Below are 27364 nucleotides of genomic sequence, written 5' to 3'. Positions count from 1 at the left end.
TCATTACTATTTTCTGTTAAATCTTTATCACTTTTCGGCAGCACATATACTAAAATTGGAACGATACAGAGAAGATTAGCATGGCCCCTGCGCAAGGATGACACGCAAATTCGTGAAGCGTTCCATATTTAGGGGCGGCATGGTAGCGCAGCGGTAGAGTTGCTGCTTTACAGCGAATGCAGCGCCGGAGACTCAGGTTCGATCCTGACTACGGGTGCTGTACTGTAAGGAGTTTGTACGTTCTCCCCGTGACCTGCGTGGGTTTTCTCCGAGATCTTCGGTTTCCTCCCACACTCCAAAGACGTACAGGTATGTAGGTTAATTGGCTGGGTAAATGTAAAAATTGTCCCTAATGGGTGTAGGATAGTGTTAATGTACGGGGATCACTGGGCGGCACGGACTTGGAGGGCCGAAAAGGCCTGTTTCCGGCTGTATAGATATGATATGATATGATAAGTAAATAAATATATATATATATATATATCCATTGGTAGTCTGTCTGAAGAAATGCAGAAATGGTTCTTTCAAATAAAAAAAAACTCTTATCAAATTAATATCTGCAACTCTGCGTCTAGCCATAACAACAATTCTACACATATCAACTATATTACATGTGTCCTATTATTCAGCTATTATCCCAAGAATCCGGTCACCAGGCAGTGATAGAGAGACAATAGTTGAAAGATTAAGTTGACAGAAGGGTTGGTTGGTGGTGCATTATTATGTTCACTTATAAGCCGTTACTAAAGAGCACAATCTAATAATTTCTACTGTCATGGTAACTGATTGAGAAAATGAATCATGATTTTATGCAATTGAATTTTTTTTTTAAAGAACTGACTTTTCAAGCCCACACAATGTTCTTTTAAATGTGATAAATCTGATTCATGAGCTGTGAATTGGTACTGCCCTATAAATGTTTTAATCTTTCCAAACTCCTTCTAAAAGAAACTTAGATCAGTGCCCCAGTATGTAACTGATAACTTAGGAGACTCTGATGTTCCAAATGTAATAACAACATAAAAATAATTTGCCACGCCACAAAGATCTACTCCAATTTCTTAACATCATCATTGTGTGAGATGCTGTGATCACCAAATCCGCATCAAAATCCTCCTAGTCCAGTAATGACCTTGCAGACAGGAAACCTGCAGCCCTTCCCTCATCTTTTTGGCAATTCCTCAGTCTGAGGATGATCTTTTCCATGGTTCACTGATAGATCTTGAGGTGCCTTGGTAATCTGAGAGGCACAGGTACCTTCAGACATTGTAGATGTTTCCAAATCAGCATAAAGGAAGTCAATTGTGGGGTTTGAAGATCAATTAATACTGTGCCTGAACAGGGAATTCCAGGAAGTATTCAGTAAGCTTCAGTTATTTCTACCTGCATCAGCAATGACATTTCCACCAGTGGGGATATTTGCAGATAATTGTGTGATATTCAATTCCATGTGCATTTTTTCAAAAATAAAGCAGATCATATTCAGCAGGACATAAGCCAAGTCACATTAATATTCTTTTGTGACGATTTCCAAGATGAAAATCTTTCAAGTAACCTCAATTAATTCAACAAAATGTTAATTACATAATACTTTCCTTGGTCTATATTAGTAGTGTTCTCTCAATTGCAATGTTAAAGTTCCTGGTCTAACTTAGCTCAGATTGCAACTGGACGAACCATCCAGCATTGATGAGTAACTAAATTCAGACTCTGCAAAGTTGTTCCCAATCCAGACAAGCCCTCCTCACAAATCCTTAGGGCTTTGTGCTTAAAATGGGAGAGCTGTCCAACAGAATAATCAAGAAACAGCCCGATATAATTGTCCATAAGAAATCAAACCTTACACACAGTGTGGCAGATTGCTCCAACACAATCCCTGGTTATGTCCTGTTTCACTCACAAGACGCCCTCCTGAGGTGGTTCTATATGCATGAGCAACCCTTCTCCATGTGAAACAACACATGAAAAACTCTGAACAAAGCAAGAATGTACCTATACTCTTGTGGGAACTTCTATGTCCATTACCAGGTGTCAGGAAGAACTGCAGATGCTGGAATCCTGCATAGATGACAAAATGCTGGAGTTCTTCAGAGTCTCAAGAAGGGCCCAAAGCGAAACGTCTCCTATTCATACCCTCCAGAGATGCTACAGGACCCGCTGAGTTATTATTACTTGGAGTAGCATGGTAATTCTGAAATCTTACACTCTAGAGCTCGCCAAACTTCAAGTCAAACTTTCCAATACAGATGATACTAAGCTGGGGGGTAGTGCGAATTGTGAGGAAGATGCAATAAGGCTGCAGGGTGACTTGGACAGGTTGTGTGAGTGGGCGGATACATGGCAGATGCAGTTTAATGAAGATAAGTGTGAGGTTATTCACTTTGGAAGTAAGAATAGAAAGGCAGATTATTATCTGAATGGTGTCAAGTTAGGAGGAGGGGGAGTTCAACGAGATCTGGGTGTCCTAGTGCATCAGTCAATGAAAGGAAGCATGCAGGTACAGCAGGCAGTGAAGAAAGCCAATGGAATGTTGGCCTTCGTAACAAGAGGAGTTGAGTATAGGAGCAAAGAGGTCCTTCTACAGTTGTACCGGGCCCTGGTGTGACCGCACCTGGAGTACTGTGTGCAGTTTTGGTCTCCAAATTTGAGGAAGGATATTCTTGCTATGGAGGGCGTGCAGCGTAGGTTCACTAGGTTAATTCCCGGAATGGCGGGACTGTCATATGTTGGAAGGCTGGAGCGATTGGGCTTGTATACACTGGAATTTAGAAGGATGAGAGGGGATCTTATTGAAACATATAAGATAATTAGAGGATTGGACACATTAGAGGCAGGAAACATGTTCCCAATGTTGGGGGAGTCCAGAACAAGGGGCCACAGTTTAAGAATAAGGGGTAGGCCATTTAGAACGGAGATGAGGAAGAACTTTTTCAGTCAGAGAGTGGTGAAGGTGTGGAATTCTCTGCCTCAGAAGGCGGTGGAGGCCAGTTCGTTGGATGCTTTCAAGAGAGAGCTGGATGGAGCTCTTGGGGATGGCGGAGTGAGGGGGTATGGGGAGAAGGCAGGAACGGGGTACTGATTGAGAGTGATCAGCCATGATCGCATTGAATGGCGGTGCTGGCTCGAAGGGCTGAATGGCCTACTCCTGCACCTATTGTCTATTGTCTATTGTAATACAGATGCAGTACCGCTATATACTACTTGATATGAAAAAAATGTCTATTACATCTTGCTCACATAAACAGGGAAAACCCATGCAGCAAATTACTGACAAAAAGTTTATTCCCAAATCAGAAATTGATGAACTGTGTTGACTACAGACCTATCAAGTGGCATTCACTCACCAATAACCTGATTAATGATACCCAGTTTGGAAGTTGTTAAGATCATTCAGCTCTGGATCTTGTCACACATGAACTAGAGCTGAATTCCAGAGAAGGATTGAGAGTGGCTGCCCTTGATATTAACGTAACATCGACTGAGAAGGTTCCAAGGCACCGAGATAAAACTAAAGTCAATGGACAACAAGGGGTAAAGAAACTTCAATCACACAGAGGCAGATAGTTGTGGTTATTCATGCCTATATAGGACATCAAAGCAGTAATTCCTCAGGGCTTTGTCTTGCGCCATCCTACTTCAATTGTTTAATTAATGTTGTTCTTTCCATACACACTAAATGCTGGAGTAACTCAGCTGGACAGGCAGCATCTCTGAGAAGATGGATAGGTAATGTTTCAGGCTGGGACCCTTCTTCAGATGTTACCTGATCCGCTAAGTTACTCCTGCATTTTGCGTCTACCTTTGCTATAAAGCAGCATCCTTGTTATTACCCTGTTCCTTCCATCTTAACGTCATAAATGGAGACCTTATCTGAACATAGCATGATGCTGACTTCCTGTTCAGAATTTCTCAAGCAAAGAAAGAAATCTGTGCCTGAAAGCAGCAAGACTTTGGCTACTTCAAAAGCATCTCCCAAACCCACAATACCACCACGTACAAGCAGGGGAATTTCTCAATCTACGTTGCTTTTTCATCACTGAATATTCCTACCCTACCACACTGAAGAACTTCAGGAGAAGAACTGCAGCAGTTCAAGGAGGTGCCTCACCACCACTTCCCAAGTCATTTAGGGATGGGCAACAAATGCATGGCTTGCTAGCAATGCCCCAAATAAATGAATATTTTTATTAAGAAATGGTGATAAGCTTTCCCAGTCTACATTTTGTAAATTTGTGGGAACGTATTGCCCTGCCACTTAACACCTTGAGGTGTTGAACAGTTGAGAGTCATCAAAAAAATCAAAGACAATGAGATGTAGAAATTCCAGGTCTTCTGCAACCACACACACAGGTAGAAATTCTGAACTTTCTCATTGCTGGCAGTGTCAGAGAAACAGTGGTTGAGTTTAAAAAACACTGACAGACATGCTGCTCGATTATGCATTCTCATTTGAAGCCAGGAGTTGCTTCCTCATGGCAAATTTGCAACTGGAAATTCAGCCCCATATTTATGGCTTTTTTTTCCTGAAGAGTTTTAGTGCTACAATCTTAATATTAATATCAGAATCATAGCAAGATCTTAAAAAAAAGAGGCACAAGAGACTGCAGATGCTGGAATTTGAAGCAAAAAACAAACTGCTAGAGGAACACAGCAGGTGGAGTAACATCTGTAGGGGGCAGGAATTGTCGGCATTTCAGGTTCAAGATGGCTAAATAAAAACTTACTAGGGTTGCCTTGCTACAACTAAAACAATTTAAAAATATCTTTACCACCTCATTGATTTGACTGGAGGCATATTGGAAAGCATTTGCATATTTAAATGTATACTTCCTTAAACTTAGAAAAAAAATCCTTATCAACCATTGGTGGATTTTCTTCGCATATTTGCCGACAACAAATACAATTCCATTGTGCTTGGTAATATTTGAAATGATTATCAAACATCTGCTTGGTCAATAGGCAGTAAATGCTTTGTAATCTCTTTGGCTGCAATTTAGTGAAATATGAGGGATTAATAAGTAAGAAATCCAATTCTGTTATTTATTTTCTTGGAATATACTTACCAATGAATGGAATAGGGTTGTGTGGTACTTTATTCAGCAATTCTAAATAAAGAATTTACAGTACCTAATATTTAACTTGAAATTGAACATTCTTTCAAAATATATAGCGCAATCATTTTTTACTTTTAACCATCAGACACAAAATAAATTTTGGTAACCAGTTGACAAACCAGTTAAAATCAGAAATTAACATAAAATGTACAAAAGTGGTGCTGATTAATTATGCCTGATATATTTCCCAGTCTAAGTGATTGCCCATTCAAAAGTGAGAAATAATAGTACTTCTCGTGATGTGCACAGCCTTATAACATTAGATTCCTTTACAGTGCCATCAAGTTGCAATTACAGAACAAATCAAGGACTTGAATGATCCAATAATCACAAGAATGCTGTTCACTTCTGGGTTCTACATTGCAATTCAATCCTCACATACAAGTTAAAACAATTCATTTGCCTGGTTCCATTCCATGTAAATAAGTTTTGGGTACTCAGTGATTATCTTAGTGATTATATACTAATTGCAATTATGCTTTAAATCTTTAGCACATTAAACCTGCAACAAGAATTCGAAAAATTGACATTCTTGTCAAGACTGAGAATGAGAAATAGTTGTTACCAGGAAACCTTACTTTGTATCTGGCTCAACTGTCCCTTACCTATGTATGCGTGATGGCATATAAGCTGGTGGTATTGGATTGAGTGATAAACTATCTTTTATCTCAATTTGCTGGTCAATCATCTTGGCTAGGTGACTGAAATGGAAAGATGTCCATTCCCCAGTTTTAACATCATTCACTCCAATTAAAACCATTGGAACATTTTTTTAAAGTGCTGGGTTTCATCCACATTTAATTTCCTATTGCTTGCTATTAAAATATTTATACTCTCAGCTTGCTTTGAGTTTTCTTCAATTGATAAAAATACACTTCCCAAATTTATTGCAGGAATGAATAACAAAACAATTGGCAATGCTATCAGTACTCACCTGCTATGTATACTAGATATCTTAGTGGGACACTGTAGATATTGCTTGAATCGAAGTTCAAAAGCTTGGCCTATGGTACTGATAACATCTTGAGCCAACCCGTCACAGCATTCCAATATATGGCATGCTTTAAAAACATTAAATAACAGCTGTCATGTTTCAGCTTATACGTGATTTCTACTGAATTAACTTTAGCTGTCAAATCAAATATAAGATTCATTCCTGTGATCACAATAATAGATTTCTGCAAGTAATGTCAACAGTGCCAAATTCGCAGAAGAAAATTAAATGTGATTCACTGCACAGCAAAATTGGCATTGCAATCTGAACATTTCATTATGGATTCTGTAAACCACAAATGGACAAATGCAGTTACAATGCGGACAGCTCAACACAGGTATGTGGTTAAAGTAGGAAACAATAATGGTTTTGATTTATCCTAATTATGTGAGCTAATCTGATTTACTGTTTTAAATGAGTTTTGTCAAATGTGAGCAGCTTAGCTATTTAAAATGCAAGTACTCCATAAGATGCATAGGCACAGTTCACAAATTTCTGCTCATTCATCAGTCCGTCCATCCCAGGAATCAGTCTGGTAAACATTTATTACACTACCTTCATGACAAGAACACTCTTCCTCAAATAAGGAGACTAAAACTGCACATAAAACTCCAGAGACTGTCTCACAAGGCCCTGCAGCAAGGCATCCTTGCTCCTGCACTGAGCTGAAGATCAACATATAATTCGAAGGTATCACAAAAAGCTGTAGTAACTCAGTGGGTCAGGCAGCATCTCGGGAGAGAAGGAATGGGTGACGTTTTGGGTCGAGACCCTTCTTAATTTATCTTTCCTGTTCATTGCACTTGGGACATTGATTTCAGTAAGTGGCACACAAAGACACCTACTTCATCATCTATCATCATTCCAGTAATTATATCTTTCTGTTTATAAAACCAAAACGGATAACCCCAAAATTCTCCTCATTAAACTGCATCTCTCACTCATCAAGCTTGTCTAAACCACATTGAAGCCTCTGCCGCACAACACGTACCTTCTTCTCCTGCCCAATCCAGCTATGTGTCCGACATTTCATCATCTCCCTCTTAGACAGTTCTTTAGTTTCTTTCGTTGAACTCAGAACTTCTCCCAAATCTCAAGCCTACTGTTTTTTTTGGCAATTTTATTTAATACTGGTTTGATTTGATATTACTCCTAAATTCTTTTGTCAAACATGAGTGAGTAATTGTTGTGATTCGTGTGTATATTCTCTAAATATTATCCATTGCTTGTCCGCCATCAACCCATTTGATAAAATTACCCAATTTATCATAGCCAGTTCATGCCTTGTTCTCTTGTGGTCTACCCATACATATTCCACATCATAATTTTCCGAGCTAATATCCATCCTCACCATCACATTGATTTCTTCCATTATTAATCAACTCCACCTTCTTTCACACACTTCTTCACAAAAAAGTAGTCAAAATCATAAATTTGAATTCCACAAACCTATGGATGTTGGGCAAGTTAGAAATGTACCTGGCTTTTAATTCAACATTGCAATCTCCATACTTTTGTACGTTAAAGTATAAAGGTGTTACAGAAAAGGATGGATAAATGGAATTAAGATGCATATCCGCCACAATACAATCATTTGTCAGAATAAGTTCAAAGGACTGCACAGTGGGTCGCACAGTGGTGCAGTGGTAGAGCTGATGCTTTACAGCACCAGATACCCGGGTTCAATCCTGACTATGGGTGCTGAATGTACGGAGTTTGTTCGTTCTCCCTGTGACTGCATGGGTTTTCTCTGGGTGCGCTGGTTTCCTCACACATTCCAAAGACGTGCAAGTTTATAGGTTAATTGGCTTCTGTAAATTGTTCCTAGTGTGTAGGATAGAACTGGTGTACAGGTCGGCATGCTGGTTGGCATGGACTTGGTGGGCCAAAGGGTCTGTTTCCATGCTGTGTCTCTAAACTAAATGAACTAGACTGAATGGTTTAATCCTATGCCTATGTTTCCCGAGTACTTGCTATTCCAAATTAGCCAGCAGATCCCAGATATATGTTGGGAGAATAATTCAGTCATGTAACAATCTAGGGCCTGAATGCATTTGCAATTACATAGGCACTTGATGATATTAAGAAGACTTATGCTACTGAATAACCAAAACCTGTATAAGAAAAAAATGGGACCACATAAAAGTAACTAGGACTTCCTAAAAGACTGCCTGAAATCAATAGGGAAATACACTTGGTCAGCAAATTACATCCAAAGCAAGTGGTGTGGGTATTCCAAGGTTTTCCATTTATTCCTTGGAACAAACAGTGGGCAGGACAATGGACATTATTATTCTCTAGGGGCAGAAAAACCTCTAGAAATCTGATTCTGCATTAGCAGATTTGAACAATAGAGATTCTACAAAAAGTGTAGAATCTAAATTTAAGTAAAGTTTTCTTCTGTTTAAATAATTCACAAATGTTCTCCTCACACCCACTTTGATATTGATAGCACGAATACAGCTGGCTTCTTTGGTACGGTATCCAAGTAGCCAAATATTATGGTCAAAACATCAATGCAAGTGGAAAGCCATGAAAAGCCTCAGATTGATATTGGTTGTACATTTATTTCTATCTGTCAAATATTCATAGAGAGGGGAAGGATTAACTTAAATAAATGACAGTTGCATTAGAGTCTCTGTATGGGTTGCCATGCATTACAGACATAGAATCTATGCTTTCTGCAACATTCCGGCAAATCTAAGCCTCGAAATTGCCATTGATAACATTAGCCCAAACTATTTATGCACCTTTACAGTATTGTACTCGCACGATTCTTAAGCTAACAATAATATCTTCATTAAAGTTAAAAACAAAATGTCATAAGAGTGCATTAAGCATTGGCACTATTTAGTAAGGTTAGGTAAGTACTTATTTGTGTTGGTCACCACACAGGTGCTTTGGTATACACTCCCTCATACCCTCCCTCAATTACCCACTTGGATATCACAGCTTTCAAAAGGTGTCATCTGTCAGAAAGAAGTCATAACACATGACAGCTTTGTAATATGATACCTCCACACTGACAGGAAAAAAAAGGTGCAAACTATTTTTACTCCGAGATTTATTTTTAACTTACAAAGAGAAAATTCATTCTAACCATAATTTTTCAACAAGAGGTTGTTGAAGTACATTTAAAACAATGTCATAAATCCTTCCATAAAGTTACAACCTTCCTGAAATTCAGCCCATTTTCTTGTGTAATTTTTAATTGCAAATTGATACCAATTATCATAAAACTGTAGTTGTAAGATGTTAATGATATTAATGCTCATGTTCATTTAATGAGACGATTTTCATGATACAATGAGTGCAGCAAAATCATAAAATATCATAATTTAATGATTCCTAAATGTCTTCAATATTTTTATCTAGTATACTGAAGAAATCTTTTCTCAGGTTTAACTGAGTGTAATTCCTTATTTAAAAAAAAATTGAAGGACTAATTGGCAGTGCAAAAGCAAATCAAAACATTTATTACCTCGACGGTTCACTGGGTCCTTTGCCACATATGCAACATAATCTGTAGTGTCCTGTTATGCATAAAGAAGAAAAATAGTTCAATGGAATGCTGTAGGATTTATAATAAAATACATTTGCTGTTATGAGAACGTTTACTAATTTTGTTTTTAAATTCTCACTAATATATATATATATATATATATATATATATATATATATATATATATATATATTACTGACTATATTATATTATATGTAATATATAAATTGCACTATTTTCCTCACCTATACAAATATGTGTGTGGGCAAGTTGGGCCGATGAGCCTGGTTCCACGTTGTAAGACTTTATGACTCTAAGTGTGCTGTGTTGCATTTTGGGAAGTCAAACAAGGGTAGGACTGACACAGTGAATAGTACAATTCCCAAGTCTTCAATTCCCACCCACGGAAGGAATGACTCTCAGTATGTAATAAATCAGAATCCAGGTAAGCATCATTTTTAACCAGCAAGTTAATGAAGAAGGGAAAATATATTCATTTTTCTTGTTAGTTTTAATGGGCTGTTTTGTTTGATAGCACGTCTGTAATGACAGTTTTGTTCAGATTAATTTTGTTATGTATTTTACAACAAAATTGAAATTGCATGTAAATTAGCATTTCTTTTTAAAGCATTTTATGCAGCATCATAAAGTATTAGTTTTATTCCTCTCATCCCGATAATGTTCATGCTTAAAAGAAGTGTATCCCATAAAAGTCATAAAAAATTCAAAATCTTCAGAATATTACTGAATTTAAAGCAGATATCTAACTGCAGCTACTAAATCTAATTGACATTACACGAAGTGAAGGTAGTTTTGGCTAGATCTTTTAAGGATAAACACTTTTATTGAAGTATTTATTAAAATTAATTTGGATTCAGACTATGGCTGCTGCATAACGGAGCATTTCAATCAGTCCAAGTGGAAAGGGTTTACTTCGGCCAGTCAGGTGCTTATGAAGAAAGATCCCATTGCCAAACAAAATATTGAAAGCTTACTGAATAAGAAATAAGGGCTGTCAAGCTTATCACTCTTTCTTAACATAAGATATAAATCCTGGCTTATACTGTCACTTAAATCAAGTAATGCCTTACCGGATCACCACCAGATGCAAAGGAAATGGACTGCATATGATGATTTGCTATAATCTGTCGAATCAGGACCAAAAACACAATCATTAATCTCAGTCAAGAGAGTTGAAAACCAGGTTAACATAAAGAGCGCCAAACAATTAAAGGCTGTGAATCAGGAGCTGTTGAAGGTACTCACAAAGTAATTATCATCAAAAGATAACATCAATCATACTCTTTAATAATTATCTGAAAATATTTAGGATGCTGCTTTCAAAGAGTTGAGGAGAAGCAATTGTGTACGGTGTTGAGTCACATTTCTCAATTAGGAACACTTCAACAAAACTTTATAGAGTTCCCGAAGATGATTGGATTGTTGTTCTTTCCATTCTCCCAATCTTAAACTTCTACAACAAAGCACCATTGCAGCTATCTTGTAACTTACCCAGTGGCTCGGTATTAATTAGCAAAGAGAAAGTGAAAGAAAATCCACTTTCCCTTCACCAATTAATTTTCTCACTTTGAATCTGGCATCTTTGCTGAAATCTATTTCTTCTGCAATGTAACATCCCAGTAATACATTTCCTGTTAAGCCCATGGGCGAGCTACCTTGGCAAGGGGAAAGAATTTTGAACAGTAGAACTGGTTTCTGATTTCCTCACATGCTGTGCATTTTTAGCTCCACAGCATGAATCTTTATAAAAGGCAGGAACCAGCCTCCAAGTCACCACAATTGACGTGTGTTGCTATGCGTCATGTGAGGAGCACTGCTTTGGATGAACTCTCTGCTGGCTGGGGCTAGAAATATCAACTGTGACCTCTCCTCCCCCAAAATTCTAACTGTAGTAGAAACATAGAAATATAGAAAAATTGGTGCAGGAGGAGGCCATTTGGCCCTTCGAGCTAGCACCACCATTCAAAATTATCATGGCTAATCATCTAAAATCAGTACCCCGTTCCAGCTTTTCCCCATATCCTTTGATTCGTTTAGCCCTAAGAGCTAAATTTAACTCTCCCTTGAAAACATCCAGTGAATTAGCCTCCACTGCCTTCTGTGGCAGAGCATTCCACAGATTCACAACTCTTTGGGTGAAAAAGTTTTTCCTCATCTCAGTCCTAAATGGCCAGTGAATACAAGCCCAGTCAACCCAATCTTTCATCATATGTCAGTCCCGCCATCCCCGGAATTAACCTGGTGAATGGTAAATGTATATTTATGGTGAACAGCAATCACATCCCCTTTACAAACTGAAAAAGTACCACACTATATATTGATGTGGGCAACAACAACAACAACACAAAAAAATCAGCTTTCAAGATTCATGGCTGATACCAGAATTTTGATGCTTTATGATTTAACATGGCCAGTGTCAGATTTACTGTGGAAACACTCAAGGAACATTTATGGAAACATTTCAGATTGAAGACCTTTTGTCATAACTGGGAAAGAGAGAAAACAAGTGAATTGTGAGGGATGGAGAGGTGAATGGCGAGGGCAAGGCTGTTGAGTAGATAAACTGTTAATTAAGTTATCTAGTTGACAGTGTTAGGGATGTGTTTGATGAGATTAACGCAAGATAATCAACAGCTTATTCTCACAGCAATCTTGAGATATTCCACTTACCCCTCTCCACTCTTTCTGCAACTTAAATATAAATTGGTGTTTATAATCTTTAACACCTTAAAAGTGAGGACTGATTTTAAGACTCATTGTATAAAGCCTTTAAATGCGCCAAGTGTCCCCTTTGGGTCCCAAAACTTGCAATGACAAAACGTCACACTCAGAATGCTGGCATTATAAAAATTAATCTGCATGAAGTTGTTCTGCTGTAATTTGTCTTTCCTGATCACAAAAACCTCCATCCTCAACCCAATATTCAGAAGAACTTGACGCTCCCAGGAAGCCACAGGTGGCAGACTCTCCCTTGAGAAACTGGGCGGCAGATCCCCGTGGCCAGACTCAGGTTGGGCACCGCGGAGCCATCAGGAGAGGACCCGGCAGCGGTCAAGGATGGGCGCCAGCGGTCGAGGTCGAAGATGGGCCGGCAGTCGAGGAGGACTCTGGCAGTCGAAGAAGGGGCCGGTAGTCAAGGACAGGTCAATGGGGGTCAGACGGGCCCGTGTGGGTGCTGGATGCGCCACTAAGAAAAAAGAGGGACCTGGCGTGGGGGTGGGTGGGGTGCTGAGAACAAAGGTGGGACCACCGGGACCAAAGAGGGACCATTGGGGACAAAATGGTAACTTTGTAACTTTGTTGGTGCCCTACATGTGGCTACTCTTTGCATATTTGTGTATGCAAAACAAAGAATCTCACTATGACATGTCACATGTAATACTAATAAAGTATCATACATCCATTTATTAAACTTGAAAATCAAGTCCATTAATCTAAAATACCCAAAAAGATCTTTAATGTTTGAACATTCATTAAAATCATTATGAACTAATAGATTAATTTAACAAGAAAGGGAAAATATTAATCTTTTAAAAATCTTTTAAGAAATTACATATCTATTCATGCAATTATAGGGAATATTACAAGTTTGGAATATTTCTCTACTGTTATTAGTATTGTAATATTTCGAACAATATATGTTGTAAGACTGCAAGTTAAATAATATGAAAACGAATGGTTAATGCTTGATAACATCACATTTACATCCCATGGACATGCATTAACTGACAAAAATTTGTCACCTTTTTCTAGAGTGCTTTGATTTTGCTTTTCCCCAAACAATTCCTCAGTTACAACACAAAAGGAGGCAATTCAACCAAACAAGAACCTGCCAGCATTGTTGCACCTTCACCCTTTCATTTTGTAACCATGCAGTTTATGGTGGTCAAAGTACATATCCAAGCACTTTTAAAATATAGCAAGGTTTGCAGACTTTACCATACTTTTAAGCAGTGAGTTCAAGACTTTCTATAGGGGTGAAAGTATTTTCCTCCACTCTCTCACTCACTTCAAATCTAAGCATCCTGGTTATTGACCTCTGTTCAAGGAAAGAGATCCATCCATTGCCTACTACCTCGGCCTCTCACAAATTTATACATCTCAATTAAACCTTCTCTCAACCTCCTCTTGCCAGGACACTCCCGGTAAGCGGCAGACTCTATGTATGAATCAATGTATGAATGAAGACTAGCCGACAGAGGACTAGCCCACCGACAGAGGACTAGTCCACCGAGGAACACCCGCCATGGGCCAATGACGGAGGACTTGTATACTGCCTAGATTGTAAGCAAAAGAAAGCATTTCACTGTACCTAGGTACCTATGGTAGATGTGTCATCAAAGTATCATTCATTAATTCATACATTGATTGATTGATTGATTGATTGATTGATTGATTGATTGATTGATTGATTGATTGATTGATTGATTGATTCATATATTTATTCATTGCTTCCTTACATCCTTTATTCATTCAGTCATTATTCATTCATTTATTTATTCATTCATTCATTCATTCATTCATTCATTCATTCATTCATTCATTCGTTTGTTCATTAATTTATTTATTCATTCATTCATTCATTCATTCATTCATTCATTCAATCATTCTATTTCAAAGAAAATAGCTCAGGGCAGTCCAATCATTCTGAGATCAAAAATTCTCTATTCCATAAAGCATCCTCACAAATCTCGGTATTTTTCAAATGCAGTTTCATTTTTGCTGTAATTAGATTGATGATGCTATGGAATTAATATTTTGTTATTCCCGAGTCTCATCTATTAAAAGCATGGAATATTCACGATTCAGATTTTCCTAGAGAATGTAAAAGTGCATGAAACTTCACTGGAGTATTTTGCTGGTTAGTTTCTTTCTCCCTTCAAGCACTGCATTGAAACATCTGTGAGATTTACAGGGAGATTGGAAAGGTTTGGGTGAAAATACAAATTACCAAAGACCAGAGGCACAAAACTCTTTTAAAGGCAGGGCTGTATTTTTATGTTGTGGTTCTATCACCTGGCAGGTGACCATTGGAACAGGTCCCTGACAATCAAGAGAGGAAAAAGATTAGTATTTATGAGAATAAGGCATTCGACAAGGTTCAGCATGGTAGGCTGCTCTGGAAAGTTAAATCGCATGGGATCCATGGAGAGATAGCTGGATAGAAAGCAAATTGGCTCCATGAAAGGAAGCAGAGAGTGATGGTGGAAGGTTGCTTCTCAGACTGGACCCCTGTGACTAGTGGTGTGCCTCAGGGTTTGGTGCTGGGCCTGTTACTGTTCGTCATCTACATCAATGATTTGGATGAGAACATACACGGCAAGATTAGCAAGTTTGCTGATGATACAAAAGTTAATGGTTTTGCAGATAGTGAAGATGGTTGTGAAAGATTGCAGCAGGAACTGAATCGAATGGTCAGGTGGGCGGAAGAATGGTTGATGGAATTTAAAAGTGTGAGGTGTTGCATTTTGGGACATCGAACAAGGGCTCGACCTACACAGTAAATGGTAGGCCTCTGGGTAGTGTTGTAGATCAGAGGGATCTAGGAGTACAGGTGCATGGTTCCTTGAAGGTCGAGTCGCAGGTAGATAAGGTGGTCAAAAAGCTTTTGGCACTTTGGCCTTCATCAGTCAGAGTATCGAATATAGAAGTTGGGAGGTCATGTTGCAGTTGTATAAGACGTTGGTGAGACCGCATTTAGAATATTGTGTTCAGTTCTGGGCACCATGTTATAGGAAAGATATTGTCAAGCTTGAAAGGGTTCAGAAAAGATTTATGAGGATGTTGCCAGGACTAGAGGGTGTGAGCTATAGGGAAAGATTGAGTAGGCTGGGTCTCTATTCCATGGAGCGCAGGAGGATGAGGGGAGATCTTATAGAGGTATACAAAATCATGAAAGGAGTAGATCAGGTAGATGCACAGAGTCTTTTGCCCAGATTAGGGGAATCAAGGACCAGAGGACATAGGTTCAAGGTGAAGGGGAAAAGATTTAATAGGAATCCGAAGGGTCACTTTTTCACACAAAGGGTGGTGGGTGTATGGAACAAGCTGCCAGAGGAGGTAGTTGTGGCTGGGACTATCCCATCATTTAAGAAACAATTAGACAGGTACATAGATCGGACAGGTTTGGAGGGATATGAACCAAGCGCAGGCAAGTGGGATTAGTGTAGCTGGGACATTGTTGGCCGGTGTGGGCGAGTTGAGCCGAAGGGCCTGTTTCCACACTGTATCACTCTATGACTATGACTCTGAGAGAAAATGTGCAATTTAAGGGTTAGTATATAGGAGGGGAGAACGTCAGCAGCCAGTTCGTTGGATGCTTTCAAGAGAGAGCTGGATAGAGCTCTTAAGGATAGCGGAGCTAGGGGGTATGGGGAGAAGGCAGGAACGGGGTACTGATTGAGAGTGATCAGCCATGATCGCATTGAATGGCGGTGCTGGCTCGAAGGGCTGAATGGCCTACTCCTGCACCTATTGTCTATTGTCTATTGTCTATTGTTGAATTTGCCACAGTCTGCTGCACAACATCACCATTATGAAGCCACAGATTTTGCCATCAACTAGGCCGTAAGCAACCTCGAGACGGATGAGGACAGGTGAAGGAAGAAGGCGCAAGAGGAGATGCATTTCTTGATATGAACATTTGAACAAATGCACAAATGAACATTTCTTCCAACTGTGACACCAACAAATTCCTTTTTAACCTAGAGAACCACATTTTAACTTAGAGGGAAGATAAAATGTCTTTGTCTATCATTGCCTCCACCCAGCAAAAAAATAAAAGGTACATTCAACAGTAAATAAACATGTCAAATCAATATAAAAATTAAACTTTGTAATATTACATAGAAATGTCAACTAATTATCCTATGCCTCTTTGATGACAGGCACAGAAGTACGTAGCTGCCATTTCTGACAACATGGTGTTAAGCCAACCTCTCTTCGATGTCAGCAGGAAGTGGGATGGGGTACTGCTCCACAATCAACAGTGCTGAAGTAAAGATAGTCGAGGGCGCCAAGGTCCTTAGAATAAATATCACCAAAAATTAGTCTGAGACTAGATACATACTGAGACTACTGCCAAGAAAGCACACCATGCCTGTACTTCTCCAGAAAACTATGGAAATTCAACATTATCAATTTCTATAGGTGCACCATAGAAGGAATCATATCCAACTGCATCACAGTTTGTTATGGCAACTGATCTACCCGAGACCTTAGGAAATTACGGAGAATTGTGAACACGGCTCAGTCCATCACAAAAGCTACACCCCCCCCCCCCCCCCCCCCCCCTTCCCCTCCCCTCCCCCACCTACTCCATCTGCATTTCACATGGTCTTACAAAAGCAGCCATAATCAAGTACCACTCACACCCTGGCCAATTCTCTCTTTTTCCCTCTTCTATCGAGCAGAACGTAGAGGCTTGAAAACACATACGACGAAACCCAAGAACAGCTTCTTCCTTGCTGTTATCAGACTCTTGAACGGACCTCTCACATGAACAGACCTCTTCTAATCTACATTGTTGTAGCCCTTACTTTTTTTTAATCCACATTTTCTCTGTAGCTAGATTATATTCTGAACTGTTTATTTTCTGAAGATAGGTACAAAATGCTGGAGTAATTCAGTGGGTCAGGCAGCTTCTCTGGAGTGTAGGAATGGGCAAGGTTTCGGTTTGAGACCCTTCTTCAAACTGAGAGTCAGGAGGAGGGAGACATGGAGATATGGCAGGATAAGGTATGAAAACACTGATCAAAGCAGAAGCTGATAAGGAAACATCGAATGGTTCATTGTTAGCTGAGGGGAAGGTGACAAGGAGGCTTACAATCAGTAAAATGTAATCAGGAGGACAGTGAAACTAGTCAGAGAACTGGGATGGCAGAGGGACGGAGAGAGTGGGAAATCAAAGGTTTCTTTTTTTTTATAATTCTATTTTGATTTTGATTTTCCAGTTCCATACATTCCACAATGATACACATTCTCATTCACCTTAAACCCTCCGTAGTTAACAAATACTGCATATCCCAAAATAAATCATACCACAGGTATTGGAAGCACTACAAGGATGGGTAATGACTTACTGGACATTTGATCATATCCAAAACTTAACTACACACAAAAACAAAAACAAAAACAACTAAAACCAACATTTGGGGTATATCTCTATAATATTTCATCACTACTTCTGGAACGGTATGAAATCAAGGAAAATGAGATAGGACACGGAAGTAGGATACAAAGATCCGCTTTAAACAAATGATGGCCGTACGGGCATAATGTACAACATCCATTTTTCCCACCTTTTCAAAAATATTCCCTGTTGCAATCTTAAAGCAAAAGTTATCCTTTCCATTATAAAAATATCATATACAATGTTAATCCAGTCATCCACATTAGGTTTTCCAGGTTTCAACCACTTCCTAGTAATAGCTTTCCTGCTGGCAGCACTTAAGATCTGGAAAAGATACTTATCTTTAATAGAAGCATTTTGTACTGGTAAAGCACCAAAATATAAAAACTCAAATTTAAATGGAATATCCATATAAAAAACTTTTTGTAAAACCTTATGAATCTCCTGCCAAAATGGGATCACTGATACACAAGACCAAAATATGTGAAAATGGTTTGCCTCAAGGCACCCACATTGTCGCCAGCATGAAGAAGAATTTGTGTAATGCCTTTTTTGAACTGGTGTAATAAAAAACCTAATAAGGGTTTTCCAGCAAAACACCCGCCAAACATTGTATCTCACATAAGCTCTCCCAGGTTTCTTCCTTTAGAACCAGATTACCTTCCCTTTCCCATTTCTGTTTTACATACAGTGAGTTGCCTTTTCTCTGCCGTAAACCCTTGTATAATTTTGAGATGGTTTTCTGTTTTGAGCCTCCATGGTAAGCATCAATAAATACATTTAACAAAATATTATCCCATTTTACTTCTGCACATTCCTTTTGTATTTGATCTATATAATGGCGAATTTGAAGGTATCTATAGAAATCATCATTATTCAAACCAAATTGCTTCTTCAGATTCTCAAAGCTGTTCATATACCCCTTATGTAAAAATGTGCAATATGATGTCAAACCTTGAGAACTCCATCTTTTAAAACTAGTGTCCTGTCTTTTTGGTACAAAATCTGGATCAAACGTGCACCATCTCAAAACCTTCACAGCATCCCTCAGATGATTTTGGGTAACGACCTTATTCCATACCTTAAGTGATAATCGAATCCATGAGTTTCCCAAATTAATTAACTTATTTGTTAACTCCTTATCTCCGATTGCAGCCTGAATCGGAAATTCCTCTGTTATAGCAATCTCAATCTCCTTCCATCTAGCACAATAGTCGGGGTTGCACCAATAAATTAATGTTCTCAGCTGAGCAGCTGCATAATAGTCTTTCAAGCACGGGAGTGCAACCCCACCTTTATTTTTGGTCAGTTGTAACCCCTGGTATCTGATTCTTGGTCTTTGTCCCTGCCAAATATACCTCGAGATTTGTTTATCCCATTCTTGAAATTGTTGGTCTGATATATCTAGTGGAAGTGATTGAAAGAGATACAACAGCCTCGGTAATATAACCATTTTGACCGATTCAATACAAGATCCAAAATTAAGATAAGGTATTCGGTCCCACCTCCTAATGTCTTCCCTGATCTTATTGTTCAATGGGAGGTAGTTAAGCAAGTGCAGTTTAGTCAGATCTATTGGAATGTTTATTCCCAGATATCTCATGGATTCAGAATCCCACCTCAAATTAAACTTTTCCCTTACTTTTACTGAGGGGCTATATTTGAAACTAAGAATTTGTGTTTTTATAACATTTAACTTGTAGCCAGAGAAGGATCCATATCGTTCCAAAACATAAAATAACTGTAACAAAGACTGTTCAGGGTCTGACAAATACACCAATACGTCATCGGCAAATAAAGAAATCTTTTGTTCCCCTCCTTTCATTACTATTCCTTTGATATTATTATTCTGGATAATCCACTGACTCAAAGGTTCGATAAAAACCGCAAATAAAAGGGGGCTGATTGGACATCCCTGTCTTGTTCCTCTTTCTAGCAAAAATGGTTTTGAAACTACTCCGTTAATTTTAATTCTTGCACTTGGGCTATCATAAAGAGCCTGTATTGTTTTAATAAAAGTATTGTGAAATCCAAATCTATCTAAAGCTCTAAGCAAAAAAGACCAATTTACACAATCAAAAGCTTTTTCAGCATCTAACCCAACTAGGACTGCTTCTAAGATAAATTTTGTTATGTGGTCAATTATGTGCAATGTCCTTCTAATGTTGTCTTGGGTTTGTCTCCCTCGAACAAACCCTGTCTGATCCAGGCTAATAATTTGTGGTAGCAAACACTCTAATCGTTTGGCTAGTATGTGAGTAAAAATTTTGTAATCCTGGTTGAGTACGCTCACTGGCCTAAAATTACTGCATACAGATTTATCTTTTCCCTCTTTCGGAATCAATGAGATTACTGCCTCCTTCCAGGAGGGGGGTATTACGTTCTCTTTGAGAACCCAATTGAAAGTGCGTTGTAACGTAGGGACCAATGAGTCCACCATTACCCGGTACCATTCTGAAGGGAACCCGTCTGGGCCCGGGGCCTTATTTAGTTTAAGATGTACTATAGCAGACCTAACTTCTTTCTCTGTTATTTCAGTTACAAGGGAATTACTCTGTTCACTGGTCAATTTTGGCAAATGAATCTCATTAAAGAAATCCTCCATTTTCTCCCCACTGATTTGAGGTTGTAAATATAATCTTTTGAAATATATATCAAAACAATTTTGTATTTCCTTCAATTTATAGTGTGTAAAATTAGTTACAGGGTGTAAGAAAATAACTGCAGATGCTGGTACAAATCGATTTATTCACAAAATGCTGGAGTAACTCAGCAGGTCAGGCAGCATCTCGGGAGAGAAGGAATGGGTGACGTTTCGGGTCGAGACCCTTCTTCAGTTACAGGGTGTTTTATTTTATGAATTGTATTCTCTGCCTGTTGTTTTTTTAGTTTATAGGCTAATAATTTACTGGCTTTTCCTCCCCCATCATAATATTTCTGTTTTACAAAAATCAACTTTTTTTCTATATCTTTTGTATAAATATCATTTATTTCATTCTTCTTCTTCTTCACAAGTAGTTCTCGGATTTTTTGATCATTTGTATCCTTATGGTTTTGTTCCAGTTGTTTCAGTTCCACTTGCACCGATCTAACTTTTCATGTCTAGCTTTCTTTATGTGAGCACTGTATCCTATTATCTTGCCCCGAAGCACCGCTTTACATGCATCCCACAGTATCAGAGGTGAAACTTCATCATTGTCATTTAGTTCCAGATACTCTGTAATATCGTTCTTAATCTGTTCTTTTATATGAGTCAGTACATATGTATTTAATCTCCATAAAGTGTCTCTTTGATACCGATCAAGAAGTAGTTTTAAATACACAGGACTATGATCTGAAAGGTCCATGCTCCCCACCTCGCAGCTTACAACCCTGTGAAGGTCTTTTCCAAAGGTAAGAAAATAATCAATCCGAGAATATGCCAAATGTGGATTAGAAAAATATGTGTAGTCTCGTTTTGACAAATTTAGTTCTCTCCATACATCAATTAATCCAATATCCTTCATTGCCAAATTATTTTTTTTATTTATCAATTTTGGCTGAGCTATATGAACATTTGAAGAGTCCAGTTTAGGATTTAATCTAACATTAAGATCCCCCCCACAGATTAATACTCCCTGGGTTTCAGATATTATCAAATCAAACACTTGTTTAAAAAATTTCCAATCCGAGTTGGGAGGAGCGTAAATATTAAACAGAGTAACCAATGAGCCGCCTAAATGACCTCTCATGAAGATATATCTCCCCTCTGGATCTCTCTTTTCAAAGGTGGGATCAAAATTTATATTGCTAGAGATTAATATTGCCACCCCCCTCCTATGACCAGCACTATATGATGAGGAGTCCTGATGTTTAAAGCCCAGTCGTTTTAGTGGGTTGTTTTTAAATGTGCTATACAAATAAAATTGACTTGACTTGACTTGACTTGACTCTTCGCCATATCCTCCGTTGCCTCCTCCGCCGATCCATATACCACTGTTCCCTCCTGGTAGAAAACTCTTAACTTGGCCGGAAATGGAGTTTGAAATCAGATTTTCTTCTCCTTCAGGATTCTTTTCGCTTCAGTGTATTCTCTCCGTTTTTTTTAACACATCTGGCGCATAATCGTGATCCAGGTTAACTCTCTTCTCGAGGTATTGAAATCCTCTATTCTGCCAGGCCAGTCTAAGCAGCTCCTCCTTCATCCTGTAACTTGACAACTAGGCCACCATGGACCTCGGTCGGGCATCCCCGGGCGGCTTCGACATCAGAGCTCGGTGCGCTCTCTCTACCCGTAGTTTAAAGGCGGCCAGGAGCCCCAGTCCTTCCCGCAACAAACTTTCCACAAAATCCACCATTGACGGGGAGTTCTCCTCTGCTCCCTCTTTAACTCCATGAATTTGGATATTTTCACGTCTGGAGCGGCTCTCTATATCCGTCAATTTGGCATCTAGGTATATTTGGAGTTGCAGCAGCTCCGTCACCACGTCCTCTGCCACCTGTAGCCTGTTTTCAGCCGCGTCAATCCTCTCTTCCGCCTCCCCGATTTTGGTGTTCGTCTTAGTAATTTCTTCCCGAATTCCGTTCAGCTGCTCACTATTGTCCTTTCTAAACTCTCTCAACTCTTTCAATATGAGGCTGAGGTCCGCTCTCTCTCGTTCCTTATCTGGGTGCATTTGCTTATCATCGTCCTCCCTTGCACTGCTAGCTGAGGAGGCTCGGCTAGGCCCTTCCCCCTCACCATCGAAAAACTCCATCTGCGTCGACTTTTTACTCTTTTCTCTAGGCATAATCCTGACCCACAATATTTACGACACTGCAACAAAAGTTTTGGAAATATTTGAGTTGTAGTGGGTAAATATTGACTCAAAATGTCGGGAGCTCTTACCCTAATCTGCCATCTCGTAGCTCGTTCAACCGGAAGTTTTTCTGGGAAATCAAAGGTTTCATGATTTTAGAGAAATCCATATTCATACCGCTGGATTGTAAGCTGCCAAAGCGAAATATGATGTGCTGTTCCTCCAATTAAGGTGGAGGAGGCCCAGGACAGAAAGGTTAGTATGGGAATGGGAGAGGGAGTTAAAGTGTTTATTTTCTCTTTTGCCCCATCTGACGTACTTGTACATTTTATATTTCCATGGATAGCATGCAAAGCATTTTTTTCGCTGTATCTTGGAACACGTGGCAATAATAAACTAATACCATTAATTGTTTAGATCTGAGAATAATTTCATAGGTTTGAAAGGAAACTGTGCGTTATTACAAACATGACCATGAATGATAGTAGATCACTCACCTAAATCACTACTAAAACCCATGGACTACCTCTGTTGCTCAGCCCCTGAAGACTGACCATTATACTGCAACATTTCATTTCTCAGCTGAGGGATCATTTACAGTAATTTCAGCTATTGAGCTGAAATGACCAGTTGACCTTTAAGTGGGAAGGAAATCCAAAGATGTATGCTCATCATAATGTAAGTGAACACACTGTCCTATTTATCTGATGTCTTTGAGTCGCTGTATTACCTAGTCATCATGTCTTCACATCTAGAACATTACTCCATTTCTGTACACACACAAGGAGGCCTAACTGACAATCCAGGTCTAAGGGAAGATGATTGGAGATTATTCTCTTAAAAAATAAACATGAAGAAGAAATTACAACCAGATCAGGATCAGTCAATGTTAGTACATAGCGTCCATTATTTAGGAAAGTTTGCTTTATGAATGTTCACTATAAATGCACTACTCTCTGGACATAAGATTACATTTATCCAAAATTCCTATAATGCATTTTGTCCAACTTATTTAATTCAAAACTTTTTGTTTCACAGAGTGTTTTCCAAGAACATAGCTTTAAGTTGAGAAGGGTAAAGTCTAAAAAATATGTGCGAGGCAATTTTTTAAATACAGAGGTGGTAGGTGCCTGGAACGTGCTGCCAGGAGTGGTGGTGGAGTCGGATGATATGCTGTTTAAGAGGTTTTTAGATAGGCACATGAATATGCTGGGAATGGATGGATATGGGTCACGTGCAGGCAGATGACATTAGTTTATCTTGGCATCATGTTAGCATATCATTGTGGGTCAAAGGGCCTGTTCCTGTGTTGTAGTTTTCTATGTTCTATGTTCTAATCTAAGGAATGGCTACAACTCACAAAGTTCCCTAACACTGATATCTTTACACAAATGTGCCAGAAAATCCATTGCCTACACCTTGTTCTAAATCCACCTGAGTTGCTGAGGTATGTCAAAGTCCTTCTTGAATTTGTGTACAATGAACAAAACCGTGACCTCCACAACATGTTTGCCTAACACGCATAAAATAATCAGTTACACAGATAAAAACCATTGCATTTTACATAGCTCACCAATTCCACAGCCTCCTAATTCTGTTGAGATGTTTCATTGAGGTGGTTAGACTGGGATGAATTGAAAAAAAAATCATGAACTAAATCTCAGACAATTAATGTAAATTGGCCACCGCTTCCCCTAGTGAAATCCTTCTAACTTTGCTTTCCAGTCCTATTTTCCACAGCCCAAGTCTCAATCCCCCCGAGCTCCAAAGGCTGTAGCCAGACCTCCTGAGGATTCTCCCATTGGCCATGCTGCAGGATGGGGTATCCTGCAATGGCTACCTATCCCTAGTCCAAAGGGATATTTTCAGTGCAGGCTAAGGGAAATGTGCTGTAATTTTGTGCAGATGTAGGCCATCAACCATTCTACAATTGAGGTTGCCATGGGTGAAGATGTAAAAAATATCTAAAGGACCTTTTATCATGCTTCCTTTCTTAAGAGCAATGAGCGTTCTCGCTATGTATATCGGCTCGTCTTGTGGTCACAGTGACACCGGTGAACAACTCTGGAACAGGCAAGTGCTCCAGGCAACTGCAGCATTTCTGGCTACTGAGCTGTAAGTGCACACCAAAGGGAGCATTGCCTGAGCATTAGTTGTAGAGGGATGGTTGCGACATCCTAACAGGCAAGATCCACAATGGCACTGCAATAAATCCAGGACATGGAAGGTGACAGCAGACTGCGTGGCTTCCCTGAACCATTTCATAAAGCTGCCATCAATGCTTCCAAAGCAATACTAACACCAATGATCAAGACTAGTTCAGCTGTCTCTTTCCTGATGGTAACCCTCTGCTCAAAGAACAGCAGTCTATTGTAGGACTTCCCTTCTCCAAAAGAACAATAGTGGGTTCCCAAGGGAAGGCAAGCTGAGGCATTGTCCCTAATGCACAAAAAACTTCAAATGACCTCTAACTGTGGCTCCACGGATCAGAAGGCTGATGGATTGTCAGTCCTATTGACACTGAAATATGCCACCTGGGCTCCTCTTGATCCTGTGAGAGATTGAAGAAGGACTCTCCAGTGTCCTTTGATATTTCTGACATGATGTCAGGCACCAAATCCTAACACATGCATCCACATCAGTCTTGTTTTGTATGTACACCTAACTTCGCCCTCATCAACTGTGCCAGGGGTGGTAAAGTGGTGCAGAGGTAGAGTTGCGGACTTACAGCACCAGAGACCGGGTTCATTCCAGACTATGGGTGCTTGTCTGTACAGAGTTTGTATGTTCTCCCTGTGACCATGTGAGTTTTCTCTGGATGCTCCAGTTTCCTCTCACATTCCAAAGACATGCAGGTTTATAGGTTAATTGGCTTCTGTAAATTGACTATAGTTTGTAGGATAGAACTAATTTATGGGGATCACTGGTCGTTGCAGACTTGGTGGGCCAAAGGGCCTGTTTCCACTCTGTATCTTAAAACTAAACGAAGCTAAAATCCAACACCTCTGAGGAGAAACTGGCATATAATCTTTGTCTCCAGGGAGATGTCAGAATAGCTTTTCTATCCATTTGGCTTAACTGAAGTCTGTTAATGGCAACCAGAGTCTGGTCATTAGAAACATGTGCCTCTAGCCTAGCATGTTCAACCAAACGCCAACCAAATGTTCAGACTGGGGTGGAGGTTCACCTTCCAACAGGACAACGACCCTAAGCACACAGCCAAGACAATGCAGGAGTGGCTTTGTGACAAGTCTGTGAATGTCCTTGAGTGGCCCAGCCAGAGCCCTGACTTGAACCTGATCGAACATCTCTGGAGGGACCTGAAAATAGCTGTACATCGACGCTCCCCATCCAACCTGACAGAGCTTGAGAGGATCAGCAGAGAAGAATGGGAGAAATTATCCAAATACAGGTGTGCCAAGCTTGTAACGTCATACCCATGAAGACTTGAGGCCGTAATCTCTGCCAAAGGTGCCTCAACAAAGTACTGAGTACAGGATCTGAATACTTATGTTAATGTGATATTTCACTTATTTCTTTTTATTTATTATGGTATTTTATTTCGCTTTTTTATTATGGGGTATTGTGTGTAGATTGATGATTAAAAAAAAAAAATCCATTTTAAAATAAGGCTGTAACATAGCAAAATGTGGAAAAGTGAAGGGGTCTGAATACTTTCTGAATGCACTGTAAGTGTTTCCAGCAGTTTCTGTTCTGTTTCTCCTACCCAATAAATTTAGGAAGAAATACATCTTCCAAAAGTTTACTATACGTTAGGCAGATATCCAACACAAATGTCTCCTCAATTGATTACAAGATCTGACAGTCACATTCTTTTCTGAAGAATATTTACATTAAGATTGGTACATTACCAGACATTTCACACATTAAGTAATTCTGTGAGATCAATTGCATATGTGTGCGTGTTATATTTTAAAAAATAGGACCCAAATTCTTCAGTTGAGCCAGAAAGTAAATTGTCTATAATGTTCAAAGGCATACTTATATATAATCTGACTTCACTGATTAGCACCCACCAAGCACTTCAATACATTTAAAAATTGTAGCTGTAATGCAACATAGATAATACATTTGAGATGGATGATTAAACCAGAAAGTATATTTTGGCTAATAAGAAGCTGGATGTTTTTATTGTGCTGCCGGCACAAATCAGGATAAATCCTGCCTACCTGCTTTGTGTCAGGCGTCATTAGATTGAGGCTACTCGTTGAAATATTCAGAGTGATGTTCATTCCAGAAAACTGCAAATTACTCTTACCAAGTATACTCGACAATGCTTTACTTGGTGGCTGTTGAGGCAAATTGTACAAAAGAAATAGCCAAACCTTTACTGACAGGAAGACACTAAAATAGTAATTTTGAACTGTGTACATAATAAATTATTGTAAAATTGCAACAATTATTTATTTTCTGCTTTTCAAATATATATATAAATTACATTTCCATGTTATTATTTTGATAATTAGTAAAACTAATTCTCAGGATGTAAGGATTGCTGACAAGGTTAGCATTTAGTATTCATTCCTAGCTCAAATTTGAGAAGGTGATGATGAGTTTTCCTCTTGAACTGTGAAATCTGTGACCAAGGGAGTTTCCACACTTCCATAAGATTGGAAGTTCCAGAATTTTGATTCAATTATGACACTGGGTGATAAGGTAGCCAGGTATTGTTCCCTTGCATTTGCCATCCTTGACTACTGGTTAAAGGCTCGGCTCTTGGAAGCTCCTGCTACAGATCCCTTGACAAGTGCATCTTGTAAAGAGTAGACACCACAATCAGAGGATGATGATGGGAGCAAACCA

General features: G+C 39.1%; 1 protein-coding gene and 1 non-coding gene across 7 annotated transcripts in view; one reads left to right on the top strand and one right to left on the bottom strand.

Moving 5' to 3' along the window:
* Positions 1-27364, bottom strand: part of shc3 (SHC (Src homology 2 domain containing) transforming protein 3) — a 104131-nt gene that overhangs the window by 25512 nt on the left and 51255 nt on the right. For 5 of the 6 annotated variants that reach the window (XM_078396128.1, XM_078396127.1, XM_078396125.1 and 2 more), the window contains 4 exons: positions 26731-26850; positions 10702-10755; positions 9590-9641; positions 6049-6175 (listed from right to left, as the gene is read on the bottom strand). In XM_078396128.1, the coding sequence (XP_078252254.1) occupies positions 6049-6175; positions 9590-9641; positions 10702-10755; positions 26731-26850 (353 nt within the window). The remainder of the gene's footprint in view (positions 1-6048; positions 6176-9589; positions 9642-10701; positions 10756-26730; positions 26851-27364) is intronic. The other variant, XM_078396126.1, reaches the window with a different exon arrangement.
* Positions 28-132, top strand: LOC144592519 (U6 spliceosomal RNA). Its single transcript, XR_013547143.1, has one exon. It is a non-coding gene; the product is annotated as a U6 spliceosomal RNA (small nuclear RNA).

This window comes from Rhinoraja longicauda, chromosome 3 (genome assembly GCF_053455715.1).
Source record: "Rhinoraja longicauda isolate Sanriku21f chromosome 3, sRhiLon1.1, whole genome shotgun sequence".
Taxonomy (NCBI): Eukaryota; Metazoa; Chordata; class Chondrichthyes; order Rajiformes; family Arhynchobatidae; genus Rhinoraja; species Rhinoraja longicauda.
Note: the sequence above shows the minus strand (reverse complement) of the source record. Positions and strands in the feature narration are given on the sequence as shown.